At 39.0% G+C, this 26,331-nt stretch overlaps 1 protein-coding gene across 5 annotated transcripts in view; it reads left to right on the top strand.

Annotated features, from left to right (window-relative positions):
* The first annotated feature begins 5,552 nt into the window (after window positions 1-5,552).
* LOC121320068 (CCR4-NOT transcription complex subunit 2-like) overlaps window positions 5,553-26,331 on the top strand; it is a 36,134-nt gene continuing 15,355 nt past the window's right edge. For 2 of the 5 annotated variants that reach the window (XM_041258230.1, XM_041258228.1), the window contains exons 1-2: window positions 5,553-5,918; window positions 21,538-21,660. In XM_041258230.1, coding sequence (XP_041114164.1) covers window positions 5,808-5,918; window positions 21,538-21,660 — 234 coding nt within the window. In that variant the 5' untranslated portion in view covers window positions 5,553-5,807. The remainder of the gene's footprint in view (window positions 5,919-21,537; window positions 21,661-26,331) is intronic. The other 3 variants (XM_041258229.1, XM_041258231.1, XM_041258232.1) reach the window with 3 other exon arrangements.

Here is a 26,331-nt window from a genome sequence, read left to right as displayed (position 1 = left end):
GCCTGAGACAGGTATTTTTCTATTCTCTATTTAAATACACAGCAGTGTGTAATTTAAGTGACGTTATGTTTATTTGTTTACAATACATATTTCATTTTCCAGATAATAATGATACAATGGAAAGCTTTGTAAATGAGGAAGCAGAAGTTTCTTCAGCATGTGAAGATACCCAAACGGACAGTACAAAAATGCTACATAATTGACACACATCTGGCATCTGTTCCACAGCTGTGTTTGTTCCTCCAAGTAATTCAGTCTTTTAAAGATACCGCTAGTTTGCTGGCAGCTAATAACACGCAAGTGAAGGATGATATATCCGCTATGCGTAAAGAGTTAGCTGAATTCAGTAGACAGTTGTGTAGAGGTTTATTTATTTTATTTGAAATTTTGTAACCCTATCCAAGTACCATACAAAAAAAAGCATCCCAGATTGAAACTCTGATGTGGTATTTGTTTTGCGCTGGTTTGGTACGTGTTTTGAAGGTTGTTTTATTTCTTTCACTGGGGTGTGGCTCCTGACAGCACAAGCCATAGAAAAGGCAACCCATGAATAACTGAGCTTAATGAAATGAACCATACAAAGGCTCAGGTGGCCAAACTCACAGTAAGTCCAGTATAGTAAAACTCACAATGGCTGCAGCTGCTACGAGGCTGCTACGAGTGTTGCTGTCTGCAGGCATCTGAGGACTGCTAGAGGGCAAAGAAAAAAAGGACACTAATTAACCCTACAAAAATAAACACAGAAGAAAATCTTGCTGCCTTGTATGTTACCCACTTCCAACACTAATAGTCACGCTTGTAATTCAGGCAACGGCACATTTTAAAGGGATTTTTTTTAATGGTATAAAACTTGCTGCAATTGACCTGTTTTCTTCATGCGACTGGGTTATTTCTGCTGGTGTTATTTCATTCCATCTGTTTTCCTTGCTTTTACTTTTAACATGGGCCCCTGGATTCTAGTGTGTCATCAACAGTCCGTCTTAGAATAAGAGCTCATTGATAAATCCATGAACACTCCTTCTGCCATAACAAAGGAAGAGTTTCCTACCTGTTCCATTGCAAATGTATGTGCCTGGCCCAGGTCACTACACTCTGTAGCCAGAGCAGCTTGGTTACTGATCTCCTCAGATCTCAGAAGCAAACCACAGCCGGGTTTGGTCAGTGCTGTGTTTGGTTGGGTGACCTTCAAGGGAAACCAGATGTTGCATACAGGAAGCGGGGTTGCTAGTTTAATGGGGGGCAGTCTCCCCTCTAGGCCACCTCAGCCATGTATAACACACTGCTTTTGTGTATCTCATGGCCACTCATAAAGGACAAAAAACGCTATTTGGGTAATGCAATCCTCTGGACTGAAGTACGACTGCAGCGCCAATGGTATTAGCTGATATAGAACAGGTGGAGCCAATTTCAGAAAATATAAAAGAGATTGCCCCCTGGTGATACAGTACCTTTATAGAGGGTGCATTGTTGTCTAACAACCCAATTAAGCACTAATTCTGCTTGCAAGTAAGTGGCCACCATCTGGAGCTGGAAAACCCTGAAGTTGAAAGCAGACATCCAATAGTTTCATTAGAGGTCTAGAAACAGCAACACTGGCTTTCTGAAGGGAGGTCCCTTTCCAGTGCAGGAGGAATATAAATTGAATACTAAGGAAAAATACATTTTCCAAGGGAGGCTAAAGGCTTAGACGAAGAAACACACACCTGATTCTTCAGGGAATGCTGTGTTTCACATGTCACTGTAGAACCCAACTCAGTCACCACAGCAAGCTTACAATTGCAATTAAGCAAGTTTGAGATGTAGTGGAACTACACTGGAGACTTCCCGGTACTAATACAAACCCAATATTTAACAAGGGAAACTTACATTTATGGAAGTCATTATTTTTAATTCCAGTACTGCTTGTGCAGGCTTGTTTTATTCCTATATGTTTAAATACAGTAATTGTTATGGGGGTATCCTGTGTAGTTACTTCTATCTAAGCATATTTTGGGTTTGCAGTGAATGTTTAGCTTGATGTGGAGGGATGTGACTGGGTGTCTGCTTCAGTATACAAGGCTAAGACACAGCTTTCACTTCCTTTAAAACTTTTGCAAAAACAAACAATAAACACCAATTTAATTAGACAGTACAGCAAAGCAACACCTGTCCACCGAGCAGCACTGGGTTTTAAACTAAAACCCCATTATCAATAGACTGAAAAACAGCTAACCAAAGTTTCCAAATGGCCCTTTCAGCATTACAGCAATACTGTCATTGCCTTGTCTTCTGCTAATAATGTCCTTGCTTGTATTTTATATTTCAATTTGGAATATGCAGATCATTGAAACAAAACGTCCAGTCATGTGCCTCCCTCCAATGATCTAGCTGCAATCAAACCAGGTGACCTATAACAGAACAGGAAGCAGTAATTTATTAGAAGTGTAAACTTGTGAAGGTGTTATTCTCCCCTTCTCCTGAAATTGCACTGTTTACTGGCACACAAACGAACATGGGATGGATTATTATTTTCTTATGTACCACTAATACCTATATTATACTCCAAACTCTACTATACTCTGTGTATGGCCTGCTATTTTGCCAAAATGTGGTTTTAAGTTTGTGGTGTGGAAAATATGTCCAAGTGACACCACGGCCACACTAACAATCTACACAAGAAGATTTTTAACAAAACAGCTAGTGTCCCTCAATCACATTCATTTTTACGCTCAAGCAGATTTCAAATATAACTGACCTTGTTTGAGTCATTTCAGATTGAACCGTGCTACATGTCATACCTACCTGCTACTGCCATTCTTTGTTCCAAACAGCAAGAGAATGGAAACAACAACAACACTGTTTATTCACATCAAGTTATATAACAAGATTGCAAGACGTGTGTTCCAGGACAGCTCTCAAACGTCTCAAGAGACAAAAACACAAAACAAAAAGGCTGACTAGGAGCAGTAAAAGCTGATACTTTCTTTAATGATGTCAAAGGAATGGGCAAAGAAAATAAAAAGGTGGAAAACATTAAAACGGATGAAACACTAAATAGCACAGGAAATATATATACCAAAGTCCTTTAATAATAACTCGTACATCTGTAGTATTACTACTTCTATTACTAGTGATCGTGACCTGGCACGGGTACCCAAGATAGAACATTTAGTAACCTGAAATAGCTGATCAGGTGTCTGTATTGTGTTGCCATGACCTTTATTCACAGCAATTTGGAAGAGGGTATCTGAAGATACTGCCAAACTTAGGTCACGTACAAACTAGCATGCATCAGTGACATGCATACAGTATGCTACTGCCGTTGTGTATGCTTTCAGGAGATGCTGAACAATATCCAGCACAGAGACTGAATCTGAGGAGGATTTCAACAAACAATGTTCGCTTCTCAAGAGTGTGTAGGTGGAATAAAGTGCTTTTTACCTGACCCCTTGCAAGCTTGGACTCCACATGAATATATGCTCTTGAATGTCTCATTTGCACACATGAAATCTACAGCAACATAAACATGTTTTCTGGCTATTGCCACAGAATTTTAACCGATAAATATTCACTGACTGAAGCCTGTATTCTGGTCAAATGTACAGTCTCTCAAGTGTATTTCAGACAAATCAATCACCCCAGAGTTCGTTACTTAAATGTCACTCAATATTTTCAGATAAAAGGCCTTGTGTTTGTTTTTGCTGTTAAAATCAATTTCCATACCTCTTTTTAGCAGTAGAATTCGTATCACTGGCAGTGTTTTTCTTGTGTCGAAGATCCTTTGGTTATCTGCATGGTGTTTTTCTTTGTTTGAGCTATGCAGTTGTTCTCAATATAACCCTGCTTGAACAGTTCCTTCTTCCTGGCCCCTGTGGTTTGCTGTACTGACTACAGCACAGGGACCCGGGTGTTAACGGTGTATCTATGGAGCTGGACTGGAATATTGAGGATGCTGAACGATTATTTGTGGTACACAGTTCTTATTCATTGCAGGACGATGTCTCAGTATGTAAGGACACCCTCCTAAGGCAAATAAAAAATGTATACCGCGAATGATCATTCAATATTCTCTTTATACCACAAGTACATTTTTAAAAAATAAATAGCAACTAAATGTGTATTTTTGTTCTATTAAAACAATTAATTCCTAGATTATTTTGCCTTGCAGATCTTTACTCATTTTCAACACAGAGTTGGGGTCTCCAACCCTGGTCCTGGACAGCCCCAAATCCTCAGGCTTTAGAGGTGTCTGTGTCATCAATGGCTAAAGACCTGGAACACCTGTAATCTTGACTAAGCCAGTAATTGGTGCAATGAAGTAAGTGAGAGCTCAACTGCAATGAAAACCAGAAGACCCAGTAGCTCTCCAGGACCGGGGCTGGAGACCCCTGGGCTACAGTATGCTTCGAAGCAGATTCATTTCGAACCCTGTTTATGGTCTCTTCACAACCTTGAGCTCAGTCTGTCGATTTCAGCAGCACACCACTGGACTGGAATGCAAGCACCAACACACTGGAAACTAGTCCTGGCAGCATGTGATCCACTTCTGTGGAATAACAAAAATGTATCCTATGCCAGCTAGACCAACACTTGTGGTATAAAGTATATATTCCACCCAGTGGCAACCATGGAGGTTGTAAGTCCACCATTTTGTGTTCTCTGTACCCCAAGACTAATGAGAAATACATTCATAAATACAGCTTGAAATGAAAAATGGTCTTCAGGAAGCCAACTGTCTTGGATTTGGAATTGAGGAACACCAGATTGTTCAACTAGACCTATGTTTATATAAAGGTATCATTCTTTGAGGTGACTGTATCTCACTGTAAATTCACCATGGTTAACTACAGAGTATTTACAGTAGATCATTCTTCCTGCACAAAAAATTATGATGACATTTTCCCAAGTAACTTGAAGCGTTCACCAGGTGTCTGGCTTGTGGTTTAAATCTGCAGGAATACAGGTGGCTAACCAACGCATTATGCAGATCTGTACATCTTCCTTTTAATCTGCCAATAATTACTGCAATCTTCCTTTGAAAACAACACATATATATATATATATATATATATATATATATATATATATATATATATATATATTGTGTACATTACATTGGGTACAATTATAAATACAGTTATAATGTTGTTGTTTCATTCAATATGTGTTACATAAATAGCAATACAAGGTTTTGTTTTGGCCACAAAAAAATCGATTCTTCGTCATGGTCGAAAATAACTTGAGATCATATTCTGTAAGCTCTTCTGTATACATGCACTCTAAAACAAAACAAAAAACTCTGCTGGACGCCATTTACCAGGTAATTTACTGACAAAACAGAGAGTCCTCCAACAACGACGTCTAGCTATCGAGACACACAGCGCATTATAATTTAGCAAGGATTGCAGCTTCGGGATACGTCCCTTCTGCGCCGATGACACAGTAGGTGTGTCGGTTCGTCGTCGTAGCTGACTGCAGGCAGAGCAGACTGAATCTTTACTGCTGAATGTCATTAAACATATACTAAGAACTGTAATATATATATATATATATATACACACCTGTTAATGCAGTAAAGTAAGTGCTGTGGCGCAACGCATTTCATGCAACGCAACGACGTAAGAAGATTCCATTCGCGTGCCTGGACTGAGATCCCACGCCCATTCCTAAGCAACGAAAACAACTTTGTCAATTCCGCGTTTAGAGAATAGTCGGCGATTGAGAACTGTTAACATCTTCATCTTCTTCCAGCCGCTTCGTACATTTGTGAGCCCACGGTCTCTCTCACATTCAGGGAGCTGCAATCCTGCAACAGTGTTGGAGACGAGATGGTTTTGCAGGTCGCGGGGAGGTCAGAGGGTAAAGGCTATTCACCCAGCATCCTCGGTTGTAGAATACACAGCCATCTTGGATCTGCGGGGAGAAGAGAAATTAATGCGGTGAGTTTTTTTTTCTCGTATTTATTTCCACAATATCCCGTTATGCCCACCGGGGAACCGGCGCTATACGATACCGAGCCCCTTCTGATCAAGGCCGTGCCGGTTCGGGGGGGATTCGAGTCGGCTGGCGGGGTCAATCCGAAGGGGTTTCTTTCTCGCTTCTGGTTTTTTTGTCTGGGGCTGTGTGAAAACCGAGAGGGACGGGAGAGAGAACCGAGCGAAAGAGGCAGAGCAGGCCCAACCCGCACAGCAGCCCCCTTCTTTATAATACACCACAATATCTCAAAACCCTGTCGAGCCAGGGAGAACCGAGAACGAATCTCTACCAGGCCGACGGCAAAAAGAGCATCCTCATCACCAACGAGAGCTCGCCACGACACGGGACTTCGTTCCGCCACACAACAGCTCTGTGCTCGCCTCGTATTTATAATCGCTCATCTCGCTTTGCTTGAGAGTTTGGATCTGTACCCCATCCTTCACCAGCCCCCTGTCTTTACAATGCTTTGTTAAGTTTGTGAAACAAGGATATTTGAAATGCGAGTTGCATTGGTTGTGAGATATACAATCTTCCTGTTTTATGTATATGTATATATATAAAAATCTACACACACACACATATATGTGTGTGTGTGTACGTATTGATGCATTTATAAAATGTGACTTCACAGTGCCGGAAGCGACCGCTGAAAGTGCAAAGTTTTTATTTGGTTTTATTGACTGTTTTTTTTATTTTTTATTATCTGGTACTATTGACTGTATGCGAGTGAGGTTGTCTTTAATGTTTATTTATGTAGCGCTAATAGTAAATGGCTGTTCGAATTCTGGTAGATTTGGTACTTGCTGATCCACAACATGAAGAATATGATGTGTTCTGTTTGAAGATCATTGTTATATTACGGGTCGCTACTGTACAGTATCTCCAAGTTTACTTTAGTTCGGTAGTACTACACAGGCGGGCCGTTACGTTAAGGATCAGTGACTATGCTGATGCGCTAGGTAGAACTGCATTCGATACAGTTGGTTTGGTTACAGTATGTTACTTTGACAGATACGGGTTTACATTTACAGTATTTGAATTGTCGCTTCTTTTGCCGTTTGACTGGGGACTTGGCAACAAAAAAAGTGTATAATGACAACCCAACTCTTTACGTGGGACTTGATAGAAAAAACACAAAATAAAATCACTTAAAGATATGAATAACGTGTTAAAATGTTTTGTTGATAAGTAACGTGACTGCAAACCGCGGTGTGTGTGTGTTATTCTTTGTAATGATGGTAACCCCCCTTGTGGTTATGACCCTCAGTTTAACCTGTGCAGACAGGCCTAGAAAAAAAATTTAACACCAAAGTTGTTCAAGTGCAGTAACTACCCCATCTGTTAACAAAGGACGTCACAATTCAAAACAATAGATCCCATTGGATTTTTAAATTAGTCTGGTGACTGCATTTGCAATGCACATTTATGCTTGAGTCTTGTGCACTTGCACATAGTAACTGTAGATGAGAAAACGAACCTTTATTTATAAAGCAGAGTATGTGACTTTTTTAGCTCAGGTTTTCCTGTCTCACCTGATTTAATACATCAGTCAAGTGCAACTACCTAACAGCAAGGTGTAACTAATGTGACCATACTGTCAAAGTGAAAAGTAAAATCTACAAATTGTTCTAAATTAATTACAAATATAAAACAGAAAATAATTTATTGCATAAGTATTCATTCCCTTTGCTATGACATACCTAAATAAGCTCTGGTGTAACCAATTGTCATTAGAAGTCGCATAATTAGTTGAATGGAGTCCACCTGTGTGCAATTAAGGTGTTTCATATGGTTTCAGGTTAAATACACCTGTCTGTGGGAGGTCCCACAGTTGGTTAGTACATTTCATATCATAAACTACATGATGAAGATGAATGAGCATTCAAAGCAAATCTGGAATATGGTTCTTCAAAAGCACCAATCATGGGTAGGATATAAGAACATTTCCAAGGCATCGAATATCCCACAGAGCACAGTAAAGTCCATTATTGAAAAATGGAGAGAATATGACACAACTGTGAATCTGTCTAGAACAGGCCGTTCTCAAAAACTGAGTATCCGGGCGAGAAGGGCACTAGTCAGGGAGGCCACCAAGAGGCCTATGGCAACTCTGAAGGAGTTAGTCTTCCATGACTGAGCTGGGAGACACTGCATACAGCAATAATAGCCTGGGTGCTTCACAAAATTGGCCTTTATGGGAGAGTGGCAAAAAGAAAGCCTTGTTGAGAAAAGCTCACGTCAAATCTCGGCTAGAGTTTGCCAGAAGGCATGTGGGAGACTCTGAGACCAAGTGGAAGAAGATTCTATGGTCTGATGAGACCAAAATAGAGCTTTTTGGCCTCAACACTAAGTGCTATGTTTGGCGCAAGCCTAACACTGCACATTATCCTGAGAACACCATCCCTAACGTGAAGCATGGTGGTGGCAGCATCATGCTATGGGGATGCTTCTCTGCGTTAGGGCCTGGAAAGCTTGTGAAGATAGAGGGCAAAATGGATGTAGCAAAGTACAGAGAAATCCTGGAGGAAAACCTGCTGAAGTCTTCAAGAGAACTGGAACTTGAGAAGATTCATCTTCCAGCAGGACAATGACCCCAAATATACAGCCAAAGCCACACTGGAGTGGCTTAAAAACAAAAAGGTCAGTGTCCTGGAGTGGCCCAATCAAAGCTCGGACCTCAATCCAATTGAGAATATGTGGAAAGAGTTGAAAATTGCTGTTCGCCAAAGGTCCCCATCCTACTTGACAGAGCTTGAGCAATTTTGCAAAGAAGAATGGGCAAAAATTACAGTGTCCAGATGTGCAAAACTGGTAGAGACTTATCCAAATAGACTCATGGCTGTAATTACTACCAAAGGTGCCTCTACCAAATATTGACTGAAAGGGGTGAATGCCATTTAAGATTTCATTAAAACAGGTGATTCAAAATATACCATCCTGTTCCCATGTTAGTAAAGTTGACCCATTGAGAAGTCAAATTGATGCTTTAGTTTCTGTAATGTGTGGCTTTGTTTCATCTCAGACTTGTATAGTATCATCCCATGTACATTTGCAAAGTGCATTTTACACCACAGTTGCTACCCACAACAAAACTTATATTTAAGTACATGCCCTCACTACATGAATAGGCTACATTGTGATAGTCCAATGTAGCACACTGTAGTGAATCCATTAAGCTGCTTTTACCAGGTGGCAGCCCCCCTTCCAAAACCCCACTCCTGGCATGTATTCATTTTTGAGGAAGGATGTTATTTTTAGACCATCCCCTTCCAGATGAACCCTGGTGTGAAGAGTGCCACATGGAACAGAGGTCTGAATGAGATGTCGATCGGCCGATTGAGACATGCCCCTTGCTAGCACATCGCTTATGCCCCATCTTGTGGAACAAAATGCCACCCTGTCTTTAGCATAGCTTAAATAGTGAACTGTATAAAATCAATTGCTGCATTATAAAATCAATTGCTGCATACTAGAAAAAATGTAATCATTTTCCAAAATATAAAAAATAAAATAAAAGCATGCATGACTAGGGTCTGGGGATGTCATGATATTAACTTTTTCATTCTCACGATATTATTCCAGAAACTATTGCGATATATTGAGTATCACAATATTACACGTCCGATTTGTGAAGTAATTGCAAAGTTTTCCACCATTTTTTTTCTGAAAGGAAAGATCATCAATATTATAAGACTATCAAGAAACAAATATGTAGCAGGTTGGAGCAATTACACTATTCTTTTGAGCTGTTACTTTACTAGTTCTACAATCTTAAAATTGTTTTATTCTTTTCAGAGAAATGAGGACAAAGTTTGCATTCGCTTCAAAATAGGGCCCTGTTTAAAAAATATACCCCCAATTTTATTTTTATCTTTATGCTACTAAAATACCAAAACTAATGTCTTATTCAGCTATTCACACTCAAGCATCATTCTTACAGTAGCTACATAGGACTTAACACCCTTGAAAAATTAACATTTTCACTAACAATTTGGACGCTTAAAAATGTATATTTAAAGATGCAGAAGAAGATGCAGTTCCCACTGTCTCCCTGTGCGGAATGATGATCACGGAGGTGGACAAAAAAACATTGGATGAATTTCCATTTTTCTGCAGCAATTTTTTTCTTGCAGATTCGGCACACTGGAAAGACATCCTCAATTACCACACCGTCTGCATTCTGCAAAGCCAAAAAATTCCACACTGATTGTTTTTGTGCCGGTGTGAATAACCGAGTCTCATCATTTAAATCTGGTTCTTTTGCACTGATTGCCTCCCCATGTTAATTGTTGTTATTTTTTGCTACGTCGATTTTAATTATTTGGCAGCACTTCTTTTGACGTTGCTTTTTCAGGCATGCTTTTCCATGTGCATCGTGTTTCATGTCTATGCTATGCAGGCGTGCACGCTTCCACAACATTGAAATCAACAAATATGCATTGATGAGCTTAGTAAACTATTGGTGAGGAAAAGTAAAATATTTCCAAATATCCAAAAATTTACATTTGATTCAAATTTTAGCTTCGAAGGTTTATTTTTTTCTTTTTGTTTTTACAGCTACCACTTTATTTTTTAAGTTATTATTTTTATAATCGTCCAAGCAGTGGTGAGCTTTGGATAATTTAATGAATTACATTATTTCAGTCGAGTCTAGCGACTGAATTAAGAACTAATTTTTCAGATTTTTGAATTTATTTTTAGACCCAGTTTAGACTATTCCATGGATATTATATTTGCTTAATGACACATTTATCCAAACCTGTACATCGATGCATGGCAGTGTAAATCTATAATACGAGTTAGAATACTGTGTGAATTATAAAATTCAACAGAGCATAACACATACTCTTATCTGGTAGAGTGGAGACACTGCAGACTACTTAAATCATTATACTGATGCCAGCCAAAGCCCTGAAGCAAACCTCTAATTCAAAAAGGACTTTTTTAGTTCAATTTATTTAAACAGTTGTATTTTTTATAATATATAATGTGTGTAAATTACGTTAAAACAATTGTTTCTTTCCCTTACTATTGGTCACTGTGACCCTAAATAATAACATTCAAACATGCAAAAAATGAAAATCATTAAATTAATTTTTGTTTTGGGGGTATAGTTTCACAGCGTGTGCTTTTTATTAAGACAAAGGAGCTGACTTCACTGTGGAGGTGGCATACTGTGCATACAGACCAGGAGTGTTGACAGTGTGTGTGTGTGTGTTTATATAATTTTTTTTTTTTTTTTTTATTGAGGTCCAGGGGCCAGGTTCGTTATAATGAAGCCGTTATAGCGAGGCTGCAGGGTGTGTGTGGCCATAGTGAGGGAGGTTGGGGAGCTGTTTTTGTTATAATTTCTGACATTTGAAACAGTGTTTTGGTTTCCCTGGTTTTGAACTGCCTACATGTTCTTTATGCTCTCAATGTAATGTTTTCAACAATTTATTGCCCAGAGAAGACAAAAAACATAGGCCTTGCTTTATGCTGTAAATACTGCTCTAGTACTGTATGAAAAATAGCTACACTCAAAACAGATGGATGGAAATAAGACTCCCTTTGCATAGCAGTTTAATTAATTTCTGGTTTTAGTATGAGTTTAATAAAACACACTTGTTATCTACATGCTTGTTATCTATACACGTTGGCTAATCAGACTCGTATTAAAATCTGGACTGGGCAAATCTGCTATACAATTGGAGTATTATTTCCATCCCTGTAGTGTAAGACTATGCAGTGTCCTTTGGTCATTTGTTTGACATAAGGTTTTATAGATCCCATTGGGTTTGCAAAAGTCAGGAAACTTTGTATCGATCAGTTTAAAAACAAGGTTGTAGCTGTTGTAGAAATCTCAGTGTACATGGATTAAAGCCATTACTCTTACAGTGTAGGCTACAGCTGTACAGTTGATTTTACTCTCTTCTGAGTGACAGATGCAATTACAAAGTTGTTCTTGGATGTGATCTATGAACTCATGATCCAAGCTTTACAGACGATAATTCAAGTTTGATTGGGTTGTGGATCAAATAGTTTTTGTGCTCGGAGAGCTGGTGGCTCATAAGAGCAGTGTGAAACATCATTGGGTACATTAATCCAGCCATGAGCACTTCATGTGCCAGTGAGATGTGAAGGAAGACACAATAGGCATGGAAACAGGTTTCCACTTATATCACCTTTTCCATTGATTTGATTGGTCTGCTACATTCCTCCATCATTGCATTGAAATATACCATTCATAGGCAGTTAATCTCTGGTCATATCGATGACAGACACTAGTAAATTTTAGATATTGGGTTAATTTTACAAAGCCTTTGAATTTTACTAAACCACTTTATAAAGTGACAAGAAAAAGAAAGTCTCATTGACTAACAGGTGTTCTGACCTGTGCAGATAGTCTCCATACCAGCACATCTTTGGCTGATTCCCTTGAAACCAGTGGACTTTCAGAGGGACACCGTTTTATAAGTGCAGCAGCACACTTTAAGGTGTTCAGATGTGTTCCAGTATGTGCAGGCTTGGGCTGTTTAGCCATATTTGAATGCCCTGTGAGGTGCTACTGCTTTTTGGATTATACAAATTAAGCTGTTTTATATCCCTTCGCTTAATATCACACCCCGTTTATTATCACAAGTTTTCAAAAATCACTCACCATGCACCATAGTTTCTTTGAGAAATCGCCTCTCAATATCATCTCATAAGCCTGCTTATTGTCACGTTTTGTGCAACCTGTCAAATTCTGCATGACCGGTCTTAACGGGGTACAGTTCAGTTACAAAACACCACATTTTCTTCTTTAACATAGTCAGTCTTATGCAGTTGCACACAAAAAAAAAAACACCAAGTGCAACGCCTAACATGCATACATCACTTATTGTTTTTTTTTTTTTTTTTATCGTTATTGAATATTGTTAAATATTAATTATAACAGTTAATTTTGAAACTCCAAAGTAGTGCACATCCAAAGTAATACATTAACTAGCAAGGCAGGGTGTTTGGTGCATTGATAATCTTAAACTGTACGCATTACAAAAATATAATTATTGAATCGATTATTCAGTATTTATATCGATGTATGTAATGAGGAATGGAATCGATTGAAAAATTGATTTTCGATTTCATTGTAGCAGCCCAACTCCTTGTCACAGTAGAGAGCTGGGATCTCTTGTGTGGTTTTTTAGACCAGATGTTCATTGTATTCTGAAATGACTAGTGTAAAGCTTTTTCAGTAGGGTGTGCTGTCTTCAATAGGTCTGATTTGAGAATTATTTGATGTCTAAATTTCATTTTGGTAAGGCTGAGGTTTGACGTCGTATCGTTTGACATCCAATGATAGTCAAGCCTGTGCATCGTTTTTGTGCAAAGGGTTTAAGCAAAGGAAAGCTTCTATTTTTTTTTTAATTAAATTTGGAATCTGCAATTATTTTTTGTATTAAGCGAAGAGCTTCTCTGATCTCCTTAGATCTGACTCTCTGTATCTGCATGCAACTGAGCTCACCTTCTCCCCCTGCCCCGCCCCCTGTGTTAGATATGGCATTTGACTATGAATATTATGTTGGTAGTTAAAATAAGTAAGCTTAATAGATATTACCACAATTAACTCTTTTTTTTCAGTCAGACTTGTTGCTGTAATGTAAGTAAAGCGCCTGAAGCACTTCAAACCTGTCATAATGTTTATTGACATCACTTGGCTCATTGCTGGCATTAAAATAAGCAGGAAAACCTAAGAAATATATTACAACAGTTCAGAAAATCAAACGTCCAGCACAGTAAAAAAGCACAGTTGTGAGAATCATATTTACTGTATTTCACTAACACAGTAGTTCAGGCTACAAATAAAGGTGTTTTGAAAAGACCTGTTTAGCTTATTGCTGACATTTATAATAACAGTAAAAAATATTAAACAGTTTAGTTCCAGTCCAGCATTGTCATGTGAGAGTAATCCTATGGACAGTACTCCACACGTTGTTTATCGTTTTACTGGCACTATAATAGTAACACTATATGAAACACTGAGTTTCTTAGTTTTTCAGCACAGAATGACGTGCTTTGCCATTGTTGTCGTCTTATTTGCTTTCTTACTGTCTACGTGTTTACGACTGTCATTATGATATTTAATTGTATTGACTTGTACATGATCACGCGAATTACAGCAAAACTTTAAGAATACTATCGCACCATCCTCTTATAGATAATCAGATTTCTTTTAGCTCTGTCTTCCTGAAATATTGCTTTTTTTTTTCCCCATTGGTGCAGCCGCCATTTTGAGTTTCAGCAGACAGAGAGTGAAGTCACGTGATGAATAGACTTGCAAAAAAATTAAATAAATAATGGACATGGTGTGTCTTCTTCAATTACTATATGGGAGTTTATGGGAGTATTTATACTTCTAAATAATGCAGGAAGATTGTGCTTCACTGATTTTAGTATTCAATTATACAATGAGTTAAAAACTGTAAAGTTCATGAGCAGCACTCTCTATAGAGGCAGAATCGCCAGGCGCCTGCTTTGCCCACCCTGTAGATTTGCTGGTGCCCGAGTGAGCTCTGCACTAATGTGACGTGCATTTTTGCAGACATCAGAGAATCAGCTGTAAGACAGACACAGATATGCTTAATGCTTTGTAGGAACGGTCTCAAAATAATAGGTTTACCTCGAGAGGCTGGAGTCTCGATTGAGGGTTACATCAATGAATAGTTCCTGAAAAGGAAAGCAGTTGAAACGAGCTTTCAGATGATTAACGGTATTGGTCCACATCATCCCCAAGGAAGAAAAGTGAGCTCAAAGCTCATCAAAAGTATACTTTTTTCAGTCTTCAGACACTGTCTCACCATGTGGGAGTGCATGAGTAACACTGCTTGCATGCACACAGCACCTACCTTTTAAAATACTTAAACAGTTTTTGTACTTTTTTTTGGTGACTGCAGTCCCCCCAGTAATACATTATTTTGATATTCTCGGTATTTTATTAACTTTCTGACAGTGATCTGAAATGAAAAAGGCTACCCAGGTGTTTTCTTACTCTCTTTTTCTGTAGACAAATTGTTATTTTTGTCACAAGATGCTGAGGCTTGTTGGAGAGAACAGTGGTATGATATTATTTTAAAACTCCCAACAAGTTAAAAGCAGACACAAAAAATGTCAGAGAAAGAACAACTATAGAGAAGGTTGTAATTTAAAGGTGTTAAATATGATTTATCATCATTATAGTTATTTCATTGTCAGCCCTATGATTTTTGTACATTTTCCCTATTAGTTTATTTAACCAAATCTGTACACTATCAGTGATAGACATCTCAACAGGTTTTTCTATGCAGTAGTGTGTGTGTTTGAAGTGTTATTGGTAGTGCACTCTCCAGTATTGAGACCTGCCCTGTTCAGAACATGTCTCAATTCTCAGTGGCCTCTCAAGCTGGCAGTCCACAGTGTGTGTGTTTTCTTATCCATACAGCTACCTCAATGGTATCTCCGTGATCTGAACCCTTGCCTGGGTTCAGTCCATGTGTATTGATCCAGCAGGTATTAACAGTGAGTGATGAACGATACTCTAGCTGAGTAGTCCTCTCAACAGATGTGTGTTATAGACCAATGTGGAAGAGCAGCACTGGCTCTGTCCATGACAATATTAAATTTATTATAGCAACCACTGTGTTTGCTGTGACTTACATGTAATGCGCTGCTTTCCTTCACAGGGCTGGGACCAACATTGCTTTTCATGTTTGAATATTAAAAAAAATGTGAACACATTATTCTTTACATTTGGGTTAGCTGGAATTCTTTTTATTCCTATATTACAGTAGGGGAAAAAAAGCACCCCATATGACCTGTTGAAGAGAAGCACACTTCTGTGCAGTGGAATGGGTGTTATTTATTTCAGCCCTCTTATGTATCCCTTGCATGCTATCTTTGTAAATGATGTCTTCTGTTATTCTGGTCTAAGTACAAAGAAGGTCATTTTTGACAAATACATTTCATGTAGTGTTTATTCAGTGTTAACAGGAATGGTGAAAACCAAATATGCCTTCATGTGTGCGTCTGTAAAAAATGTGAGACCTACACAATGATTACATATTAGATAAAATTTGCTGTTAACTATTTTAATGGCACTGTGAATTTAAAATATTGATCAGGGTTATCATTTTCTGAGATGCAGCACATTGTGCTTGCTAAAAATGAACTGTCATAAAATAAAGATTCTTTTCAGCAAAGTGTTTGATGCCCTTGTTGTTTCTGTGGCAAATCAGTGCAAGGATTATCATTTTGTTATTGCTGGTATTTTATAAATAAAAAAAAACATGTACAGGCCATGTACAGGTAGGACAGTATGGAGTGTATTGTCATGCTAATGACATATTAACTCTTCTAACACTGCAGATCTGTGTAGATATACAGTACAAGAGGGGCGTTCTCTTGAGTTGGTTATGTCTTTACATATGTTTGTCACCCTTCGGGGTGATATGCTAAAAAATGAATGGCCTTTACAGGTGATGCCCACCCCTGTTCTTTTGAATCTGATGTAAAATATTAGGATTTCCTAATTTTGACAGTACATTCATTGTGTAATTTATATGGAGAAATCCAATAGTTGTGAAACTTGGTTTGGATATTCTTTGAGAAGTTGAGAGTACCTGAATCTGGGGAATATCCCTGAAAACCTCCTCTCCATGGTTCTTGAGGAACCCTCTGGCAAACAGATTGGTTTCAGGGTCTGGATTAGAAAGGCCACTGCACTGGGGAGTTTTTACAAAGCTCCACATCCTCACGGTGCTTCTGTGTTACAGAGAGGGGGAGGGTGCGTGTGGTGTCTGTTAGTATCTGACTCGACCTCAGTGATGGCAGCTCTGCTGGGAACCTGAAAGAGAAACCCTCAACATAGTTTAACACTTCATGTGCTGTCTGGCAGTGCAGGAGTATTCTGGAAGGGATCCAAGCTCTGAACTGTTTACACTCTGTTTTGAAGAGATACAGTGGAAATATCTGCAGTGATGATTTCACATTTCAAAGACATTATAAGCTGACGACAATACCTCTCAGTGCATTCCTTGCAGGCTCAACTTGAAAAGAAAAAAATGCATTTATTGTATGTAGAACGGCCGTACGTTCAGCTTCGTTTTCTAATGGATATTTCTGTACATTTTGTTTTTGTCCTGAAGGTGCCCATTTGGTTTTGAAATACTTTTATGTATTAAGAAGGAGGTTACCTTGCATGTTAAATATTCTGTTTATCTGTGTTTCTTGTTAAATGTTACCATGCACAGATAACCTACTCTTTATTTCCTCTGTAAGCAGAATCAAATCTTGCCTCTGTGCTGACAAGTAACCAAAATGCAGACATCAGCCACTTTCAATTTGGAGAAAGTAAATATTATCAGAATTTTAAGTACTTCAAGACCCTAGTCAAGTACACATTACTATTTGTTATCTTGGAACTAACTTTTATATAAGCTAAGTTCTAGTAGGAATGAAAGAAAATCTGTGTGTGTAAAATGGATAGCATACCTCTACAGTACAGTAGCTCAAGCTCATGAACATGGCAATAAACTGGCTCAAAACAAAGTCAGTAAATATGGTTAGATATGGCACTAATTTTAGAGACGTGTTCTCTGGTGTAAAAATGCAATTTCATAATTGCTTCTGGAGATACTGTAGTTTATAGCTCTTAGCAATGTTGAATTGCATGTATTGAGTGACTGACAGGGATGGGGTGTAGTGATGTCTCGGTTACAAAGGCCTGTTCAACTCCATAACTGCATTCTTTTATGGTTCATTTAAAAAAAAAAAAAAAAGCTGGAAGTCTTTTTTTGCTTCTTTGTAGAACTATTAGTAGTTGCTATGGTTTTTTCCTAATTGTCCAAAGTGGTCGGTGTGGGTTTCTCTCCGCGTTGGTTCCCCAGGGAGGTCTGAGCAGACCTGTGAGAGGGTCATCCTCCACAATGTGGAGATTGCACGGTGTTCTCAGAAAAGCCTGGGGATTCCTTTACTGTCATCCTCCACAATGTGGCGATTGCACGGTGTTCTCAGAAAAGCCTGAGGATTCCTTTAGCCTTGCAAGACCCTGTCACTAAACAGATGCCTTGGGATGAGTGATTTATGGTGCATTATGGATAACCTCACAGCTCATCCTCAAGCTTCACAGTACACCAATGAAAACGATATGGAAATGTTCCTGGATCCTCAACTAGAGCTCTTGTACAGTGATTTTAAGTAACTTTAACTATCATGATGTGAGTATTATGTTAAAACCTGATGTTGAGCAGAGGAGACCTTTATTTTGTATATCTCTTCCTGCTCCGAGGACAATACACAAATGTTTCAGACTACATTCTAATGCAAAAAGTTAGGCACAATATAAAACCCTGCAAGAAAGCAGCATTGTAGATACCTACGTAACCTTTTCAACTGAATAGTAATCAATCCCACAAAAGTCAGCTATGTAATAACAAACTAAAGTACATATAAAATAAACTTTGCAAAAAGGAAACCTTTGAAAAATGGGTTTCAGGTAGGGGTGGGCCGATTCACATGGTGAACAGTGATATTTTTCTTGACAATACGATTATCGATTGTGACCCCTGTATCAGTACACTGTTTTAATCTCATCAGGGAGATGGTGAAATTCGATCTGCTCTGGCCAGTTTCAAATCCAGGAGATGTGTGTGAACCAGAACATGTAGGTCACTTGGTGTTCAAGAAAAAAAAAAAAAAAAAAAATATATATATATATATATATATATATATATATATATATATATATATATATATATATATATATATATATTAGGAAGAGTTCAGAAATCAATATTTGGTGGAATAACCCTAATTTTCAAACACAGCTTTCATGCTTCTTGGAGTGCTCTCCACCAGTCTTTCACATTGATGTTGGGTGACTTTATGCCACTCCTGGCGCAAAAATTCAAGCAGCTCTGCTTTGTTTGATGGCTTGTGACCATCCATCTTCCTCTTGATCACATTCCAGAGGTTTTCAATGGGGTTCAGGTCTGGAGATTGGACTGGCCATGACAGGGTCTTGATCTGGTGGTCCTCCATCCACACCTTGATTGACCTGGCTGTGTGGCATGGAGCATTGTCCTGCTGGAAAAACCAGTCCTCAGAGTTGGGGAACATTGTCAGAGCAGAAAGAAGCAAGTTTTCTTCCAGGACAACCTTGCACTTGGCTTGATTCATGCGTCCTTCACAAAGACAAATCTGCCCGATTCCAGCCTTGCTGAAGCACCCCCAGATGAGTCCAATTTTCAGCTTTGCCCAACACCTGGTTGTCTAATGGTTAGACGGAGACCTGGAGAGGCCTACAAGCCACAGTGTCTCGCACACACTGTGAAATGTGGTGGAGGATCGGTGATGATCTGGGGGTGCTTCAGCAAGGCTGGAATCGTGCAGCTTTGGCATGAATCAAGCCAAGTACAAGGTTGTCCTGGAAGAAAACTTGCTTCTTTCTGCTCTGACAATGTTCCCCAACTCTGAGGATTGGTTTTTCCAGCAGGACAATGCTCCAACTTTGGAATGTGATCAGGAGGAAGATGGATGGTCACAAGCCGTCAAACAAAGCCGAGTTGCTTGAATTTTTGCGCCAGGAGTGGCATAAAGTCACCCAACATCAATGTGAAAGACTGGTGGAGAGCATGCCAAGACGCATGAAAGCTGTGTTTGAAAATCAGGGTTATTCAACCAAATATTGATTTCCGAACTCTTCCTAAGTTAAAACATTAGTATTGTGTTGTTTAAAAATGAATATGAACTTATTTTCTTTGCATTATTCGAGGTCTGACAACACTGCATCTTTTTTGTTATTTTGACCAGTTGTCATTTTCTGCAAATAAATGCTCTAAATGACAATATTTTTATTTGGAATTTGGGAGAAATGTTGTCAGTAGTTTATAGAATAAAACAATGTTCATTTTACCCAAACACATACCTATAAATAGTAAAACCAGAGAAACTGATAATTTTGCAGTGGTCTCTCAATTTTTTCCAGAGCTGTGTATATACATATATATATACACACACACACACATAGTCATTTTAGTTGTTTTAAAGAGTCTGCATTTAGACAACTGATTCAGAACTGTGCATATTATTATTATTATTATTATTATTATTATTATTATTATTATTATTATTATTATTATCAAATGATTGCAAATGCTGCAAAAAAAATAAATAATGAACGTTTTATTTGGGGCTAGGCGCTTGGTGCCTGTAGCTTAAAAATGCTGCCTCTCCCTTGTTTAATCACATGTTTTAATAAAGTGAAACGCGACTATACAAATGCTTGTAAGTGCAGATAGGTGCTGTATTACTGCATTCTGCTGGTTGTAACCCCAGTTGTGACAGAGACCAAACATGACCCAGTGTTGTGTAAAAATGTAGTATGTAATATCGTAAATAGCAGAACCAACTCACTGCAATTTGTTTTTACCAAAAAATAAATGGTAACATGCAAGAGCTGTCTATGTTGCATGATGTCAGATCAGGTCTTCACTAACACTGCAGCATGCTAGTGCCCATGTTACGACTGTACACAATCACAGGTGCCATCAACAATTTGACACAACACTTGCAAAATATTTTAAATCTAAACATGCTGAGTTCTGCTGCATAGATTAACTAACAACAAACCAGTGAGTACAGACATTAGGTTACTGTTTTAGTATCACTTTAGTGTCTTAACAAGTTGTTATTAGCAACCAACTTGCTCCTGAAGTGGCACCCACCCAGCAATAGGATATATTTATTTTAAAGAATAAATAGGAAACAAAAGCAGAGCAGACCGTGAAGCTTATTTGACCAAAAGTGCTTTACCAGTGTTTATTGCAAACACACACTTGCACAAGCAAATTAGTCAATTGTGTGGTTTTTATGTTTCATGCTTCATTTACTGTATCATATTGTAAAGACCCTGCAGATACCCAGCACTAGTTTCAGGGCAGATTTGATTCAAATGCAGTAATCTGCCACGTATCCACCTGTCATGTCTGCCCTAGCCATTTATGCTCCATGATCAACTTCTTCAGCAGCGTTAGTTTATTAATGAACAGAAAAGATTAGTTCAGAGACTGTAGATCCCACCAAAGTTTTCATACACTGTGTTGTATGTGATCCATGCGCTGCCATTGCTGGTAGTGTCACGTGAGCTGTTCAGTGTGTTTTGATATGTAAATAAATCCTGTTTGCCTGCGGGGGCGTATCAACTTCAACCTCCATCTCGCTCTCCTGCCTGTCACTCAGCAGCGAATGCACGCACCCACACAGCAGATGGCGACCCTGTCACAAGCATTGTTCAGGTTCTATACTATGATCAGTTCTGCTCATAAAAACCTGGAATGGACTTAACTGGCATGCGGTGGGAACATTGGTAACAACCAACACATGGGATCACTTACAGATCAGTCAGTGTGAGAAGTCCTACAGAAGTAAACGCCCAAACAAATACACATCACAATCTGGCAAAATGAAAAAAAACTTGAGCTGTTGTATTTGCTGTGCTTCTGGTATGTAGTTTTAATTCCAGGAGATGAAGTTACATTTGTCGACTATATAAAGATTTAAACCACCTTTTCCTTCCTCCTAACACAGGTGACAAACAGCATGTTTGGTGCTTCAAGAAAGAAGTTTGAGGGGGTCGAAAGCGACTACCACGATGACAGCATGTACTACAGCCAGTCGTCCATCTTCCCACCTCATCGGTCAGAAAAAGACGTAAGTGCAAGCAGTTCAGACCTCTGCCATGCCTGCTGTTAACCTGTACTGAAGAACGCTTGTACAGAAGGACCAATCTGGAGATAGTTTTTGCAGATTTACATACATGTAGAGAATTATCCAATTTGTTCAATCCTTCTTTAGCACTTTAGAGTCTGCATCAGACTCTACATTCCAAAGATGTGTGATAGGAGTTTTAAATCTCTGTGTTGGACAATTTTTATTTTTTATTTTTTTTACTACCTTGTCAATGACTCCATTGAAATCAGGAATCAAGCTCAATCTGTCTCATCATCTAGCGCGTTAAATAAAAATGTGTCCCCGTACATGCGGTGGATACTGATGGATTATATTGTGTTTATGGCAGGCACTGGGGATCTGTGTTATCACACCAGTCCCATGATGACGGCTGTTGTCATTTAAGTACCTGATGAGAAGCATGCCAGTTGTATAGAGCTGTTAAGTGTGCAGTGATCAAAGAGACAGATCTCAGGGCTGATATCATTGCTAACTCACTGTTATCTTGTGATATGTTGCAAGCAATCCAGTTACAAGCAGGGTTAAAAAGGCAGTGATTGAGATTGTTTTGAGAAACCATAGTGTAAACCTTCGAGACAATAGAAAGTTGATTATGACTAGTACTTTTTGGTTTAAGTGAGAGTTATTAAGGTGGGAAAGCAGACATTTTTTGGGAAGTCATGTTATGTGGCCTGCGTACAGTAATTGGTCTGTTTATTCTCAATCTGTTTGATAAGCAGGTACAGAATTGCTGCACACTGTGGACACTTCATCTTTTCCTGCTTTGTTAAAGTTGGCTCGATAGACTAGAGATGGTGTGAGAAACTCTTCTGTTTTTATTTTGAACGGAAGTCGTTGTTCTGTTTTGATTAATCCTCTTGTATTGATACCAGCAGTCTCTTAACCCACCAGCACTTTTGGTTAATACATTATTGTCATTACTCGGTCCTGCTTGGTTGTTGTGAGTTAGTGTAGTCTCATACAGAGACTGTGTCTCCCCCACATTTTTTTGGGGAACTGAAAACAATGGTCCGTTTCTGTTTTTAGCCTGGGGAGCAGTAATGTGGGTATCATTTCCTCGGTGTGGTTTAAGTGTTATTGCTACATGCTGGGTAAAAGCAGGTGTTTGGATCTTGGTTCGAAGGGTGTATAGGCCTATTTAAGTCTAAACTGAATGTTAACTGAAGTTCATGTGGTTAAACCAGGCTTGCACAGATATCAGTTACTTTACTGTGCCAGGGTCCAGTAAGCAGTGGGCTTGTTGTTTCCACAACTGATTCAACTTTTAACATGTCTTCAGTAATTTAGTCACAAAACCCTGGTTTAAAAAAAAAAAGTGTGTTGAAGTTTTTGTTTATTTTGGCTAAAATGGTTTTTCAAAAAGATTCTTGTGACCATTAAATTGGTGCATGTATTACTGCTTTGGGTAGAAGTACTGTGTGCTGGACATTTTGCCCTTTTCAGTGTAATTACACAGCTATCGTTTGCTATTTTGACGGCAGCAAGTAAAAAGAAAATAAAGTTGGATTGACACTTGATTTATTGACCTGTTTTTAAATGTCAATGTTGCCAATTCTACAGTATTAAAACAAGGTGTCATCATAGCAAATGATAAAATAGGAACAGTGTCAGTGCTTACGATATTGCAATAGGTTCAGAAAAATGCTCAGCCTCTGAGTAGAGTGCTGATTTCTAGTGTTTTTGTGGATGTGTTTTTTCAGCAGCACTGTGTAGGTGGGTTTGTCAGTTCCTGCAACCCGTTTGAACATCAGATTTTTAGTAAGTGTTGAGAAGCCACAGTAAAGACGTAATTGCATTGCTAAGTGTATATTTTCTGTGGTACTAAAAATAATTAGACATGTTTTTAAGAAGTAGTTTGTGATGTTACTGCTTTATTAGATGTACAGCTGACTAATATGCGTTGAGATACACGGTGATTAGAACGTTTACCACATCAGCGCACCATATCTCACAAACAGTAGGGCATAGGAAGGTGAAATTGCATACGGTTGTTAAGGGTACCGCAGGGACGCAAATGCTACAGCTATTGATTTGTCAATAGTGGACGCTACTATGATCTACCTTTTGATAATCACAAGTGTTCAATATGTGAGCCTACATGATTCAGAATGAATTGCATTCGTGTGAGAACGGACATTATGGCAGCATTATGCATCTCATCAGGTATGCTGGCCCCCTCCTGGACAATGGCATCCTTGAGGTCTGGAATTGTGCGAGGGTTTCCTGGGTACACGCGTGACTTCAGGTACCCCCATAACCAGAAATCTGCTAGTGTAAGGTCCGCTGAACAAGGTGGCCATTCACAAGAAAAGTGACGTGAAATGTTTCTGCAAGACACTGTTTACCGGGTTACCAATATGCGGAGGTCCCCTTGCTGGTGGCCCTTCAAAAAAAGAACGGTCCAATAACAAAGATAGCTGTAAAGCCACACCACACTGTTACTTTAACATCATGTAGGGGTCTGGCAAGTATTGCGTGTGGATTAGTCTCCTACAAGATAACACAGCTGTGCGTGTTCACACTTCCAGACAGGGTGAAGTGCACTTCATCTGTCCACAGGATATTAGCAGGCCACTGGTCATCCAGTTCCAGTCGTGCCAAGAACTGCAGCGCAAAATTGACCTGATGAAATCTGTCTCCTCCCATGCTTGAACATGATGCAGCTTGTGTGGAATCATCCGCAGAGTTGAATGAAGAGCCTGATGAACAGTTGAATTGGGCAAACCCAGGCGATGGGCGACAGCACTTGTGCTTGTGCTGGGTTGTCCTGCTACAGCATGGCTGATCAACTTCGGTTGGCATTGGATGGTCTGCCGCTACGAGGATTATCACAAGTGCAACCTGTTTCCTCAAATGCTTTGATTAACTTATGAACAGTAACTCTGAACGCGGCCCGTTGCAGATGTTATGCACGCTATGGTATTTCCCAAGAGCTGCCTAGGCATTGCTTCCTTTGCTGTAAAAAAAAAAAAAAAAAAAAAAACTTGACCCCAGTTCTCCTCTCTGCACACTTGCCAGCTTCATGTTGTTTGACTAAGCTGCCTTGTGAATGATGGGACTATTTATACCCACAGCACTGTCAAGGTTCTCCCCAGGCACTCCCGGCTGAAAAAAACAATATGCCCGTCTTGCAGATGCTACTGTGCCTTTAACAAAAAGGATTGATTTTGCTTCTAGCAGCTATATCACTTGTGCGTGGCTGGGTGAAAAAAAAAAAATCTTCCCACAATTGCTGTGTTACACCTTAGAGAGTCTAAAACATTAAAAATGACTGCTACAAAAAAAAAACCCAAAAACCTGATGATTTTCAAAGCAAAAATAAATAGTGACAATAAATGCAGGGTTTTCAAGATAAGAAGCGTGATCGGATATCAGTTGAACACTTGCCAGCTGATATACAAATGCTTAAGTGCAGAGGTTGCTGGATTATTACACTCCAGTTCATGCAACATGGTGGTGACCAAATGTGTGGGAGAACTGTTATGTGTAAAAAATGATTAAAATGAATGCATTCATAAACAAAAAGACATGCATTAATAAAATGCCCCGAAAACTTAGTAACAAAGAAAACTATTTAAATGAAGCAATAAGCTAAAACTCCAATAACCCTGCCTTATCTTTCCTCAGTCAAATCGCAGAGTGCCTAAATAAGCACGGTAATTTACCATAATAAAAAAGAAAATGTAGACCATAAATGAAAGAAAATTAATGAAAGACAACACATTGTTAATTCAAGTTTATTTTTCAGTTAAAAGTGCTCCCGGCTAGAATGTTCTGCCGCCCGGCTGTACAGAATTCCTGGTGAGAATCCAGACTGTAGTATGGAAATACGCGTCAGTAACCACAATGGCGCCCCTTGTGACAAATTAATAACTGGCATTTGTGTCCCCAAACTGGTCAAAGACACAAAGTGATACTAAAACAGTAACTTAATGTTCTGTACTCGCTTGTCTGTGCAGCTGATGAGAGCAACAAACTCAGTATGTTTGGATTTTAGATATTTTGCCAGTGTTGTGTATGGAATTGGTGACTGCAACTTTTTAATTGTGTCCAGTTGTAGTACGGGAAATGGCATGCTGCAGCTCGCATACTCTGTGTTACAGTAGTTTAGTGAAGTCCTGATCTGAGAAATTGTAGTTCTAAATTTCTTGAATGCAGCTGTTCATCTTAAACTATTGTTTAACACAATGGTACTCCAAAAATTGGCGTTTCTGCTGGTATTCGTATGTCAGCTATGGACTTCCAGGTGTTTGTCTTTGGTCACATTGCTTCCATCCTTCTCGCACTTCAGTTTAAAACATGTGCTATCCTGGCATTAAAACATGTGCTGTCATATAGCATTCATAAATATTGCCACATGTTTTTAAGAGAGACAGTTTTTTTTTTTTTTTTTTTTTGCTGCATTGGTGACTGTTTTAGTCGCAGTCTGGAGCCCTGAGCAATCGGTATGCAACAAATTAGTAAAAGTAATATTTCTACACCAACTTTGTGTCATCTGTCAACGTGATTTTAAGTAGCTTTCTCCTGTGGCTTGCTAAAATCAACCCAGCAGCTATTTCAGCTATCCCAGCTTGTTGCACTGTATCTTCACATTGCATGCCTCTATTGATGTGTTGTGACTGGATGCTGGTC

Source organism: Polyodon spathula, chromosome 8 (assembly GCF_017654505.1).
Source record: "Polyodon spathula isolate WHYD16114869_AA chromosome 8, ASM1765450v1, whole genome shotgun sequence".
NCBI lineage: Eukaryota > Metazoa > Chordata > Actinopteri > Acipenseriformes > Polyodontidae > Polyodon > Polyodon spathula.
Note: the sequence above shows the minus strand (reverse complement) of the source record. Positions and strands in the feature narration are given on the sequence as shown.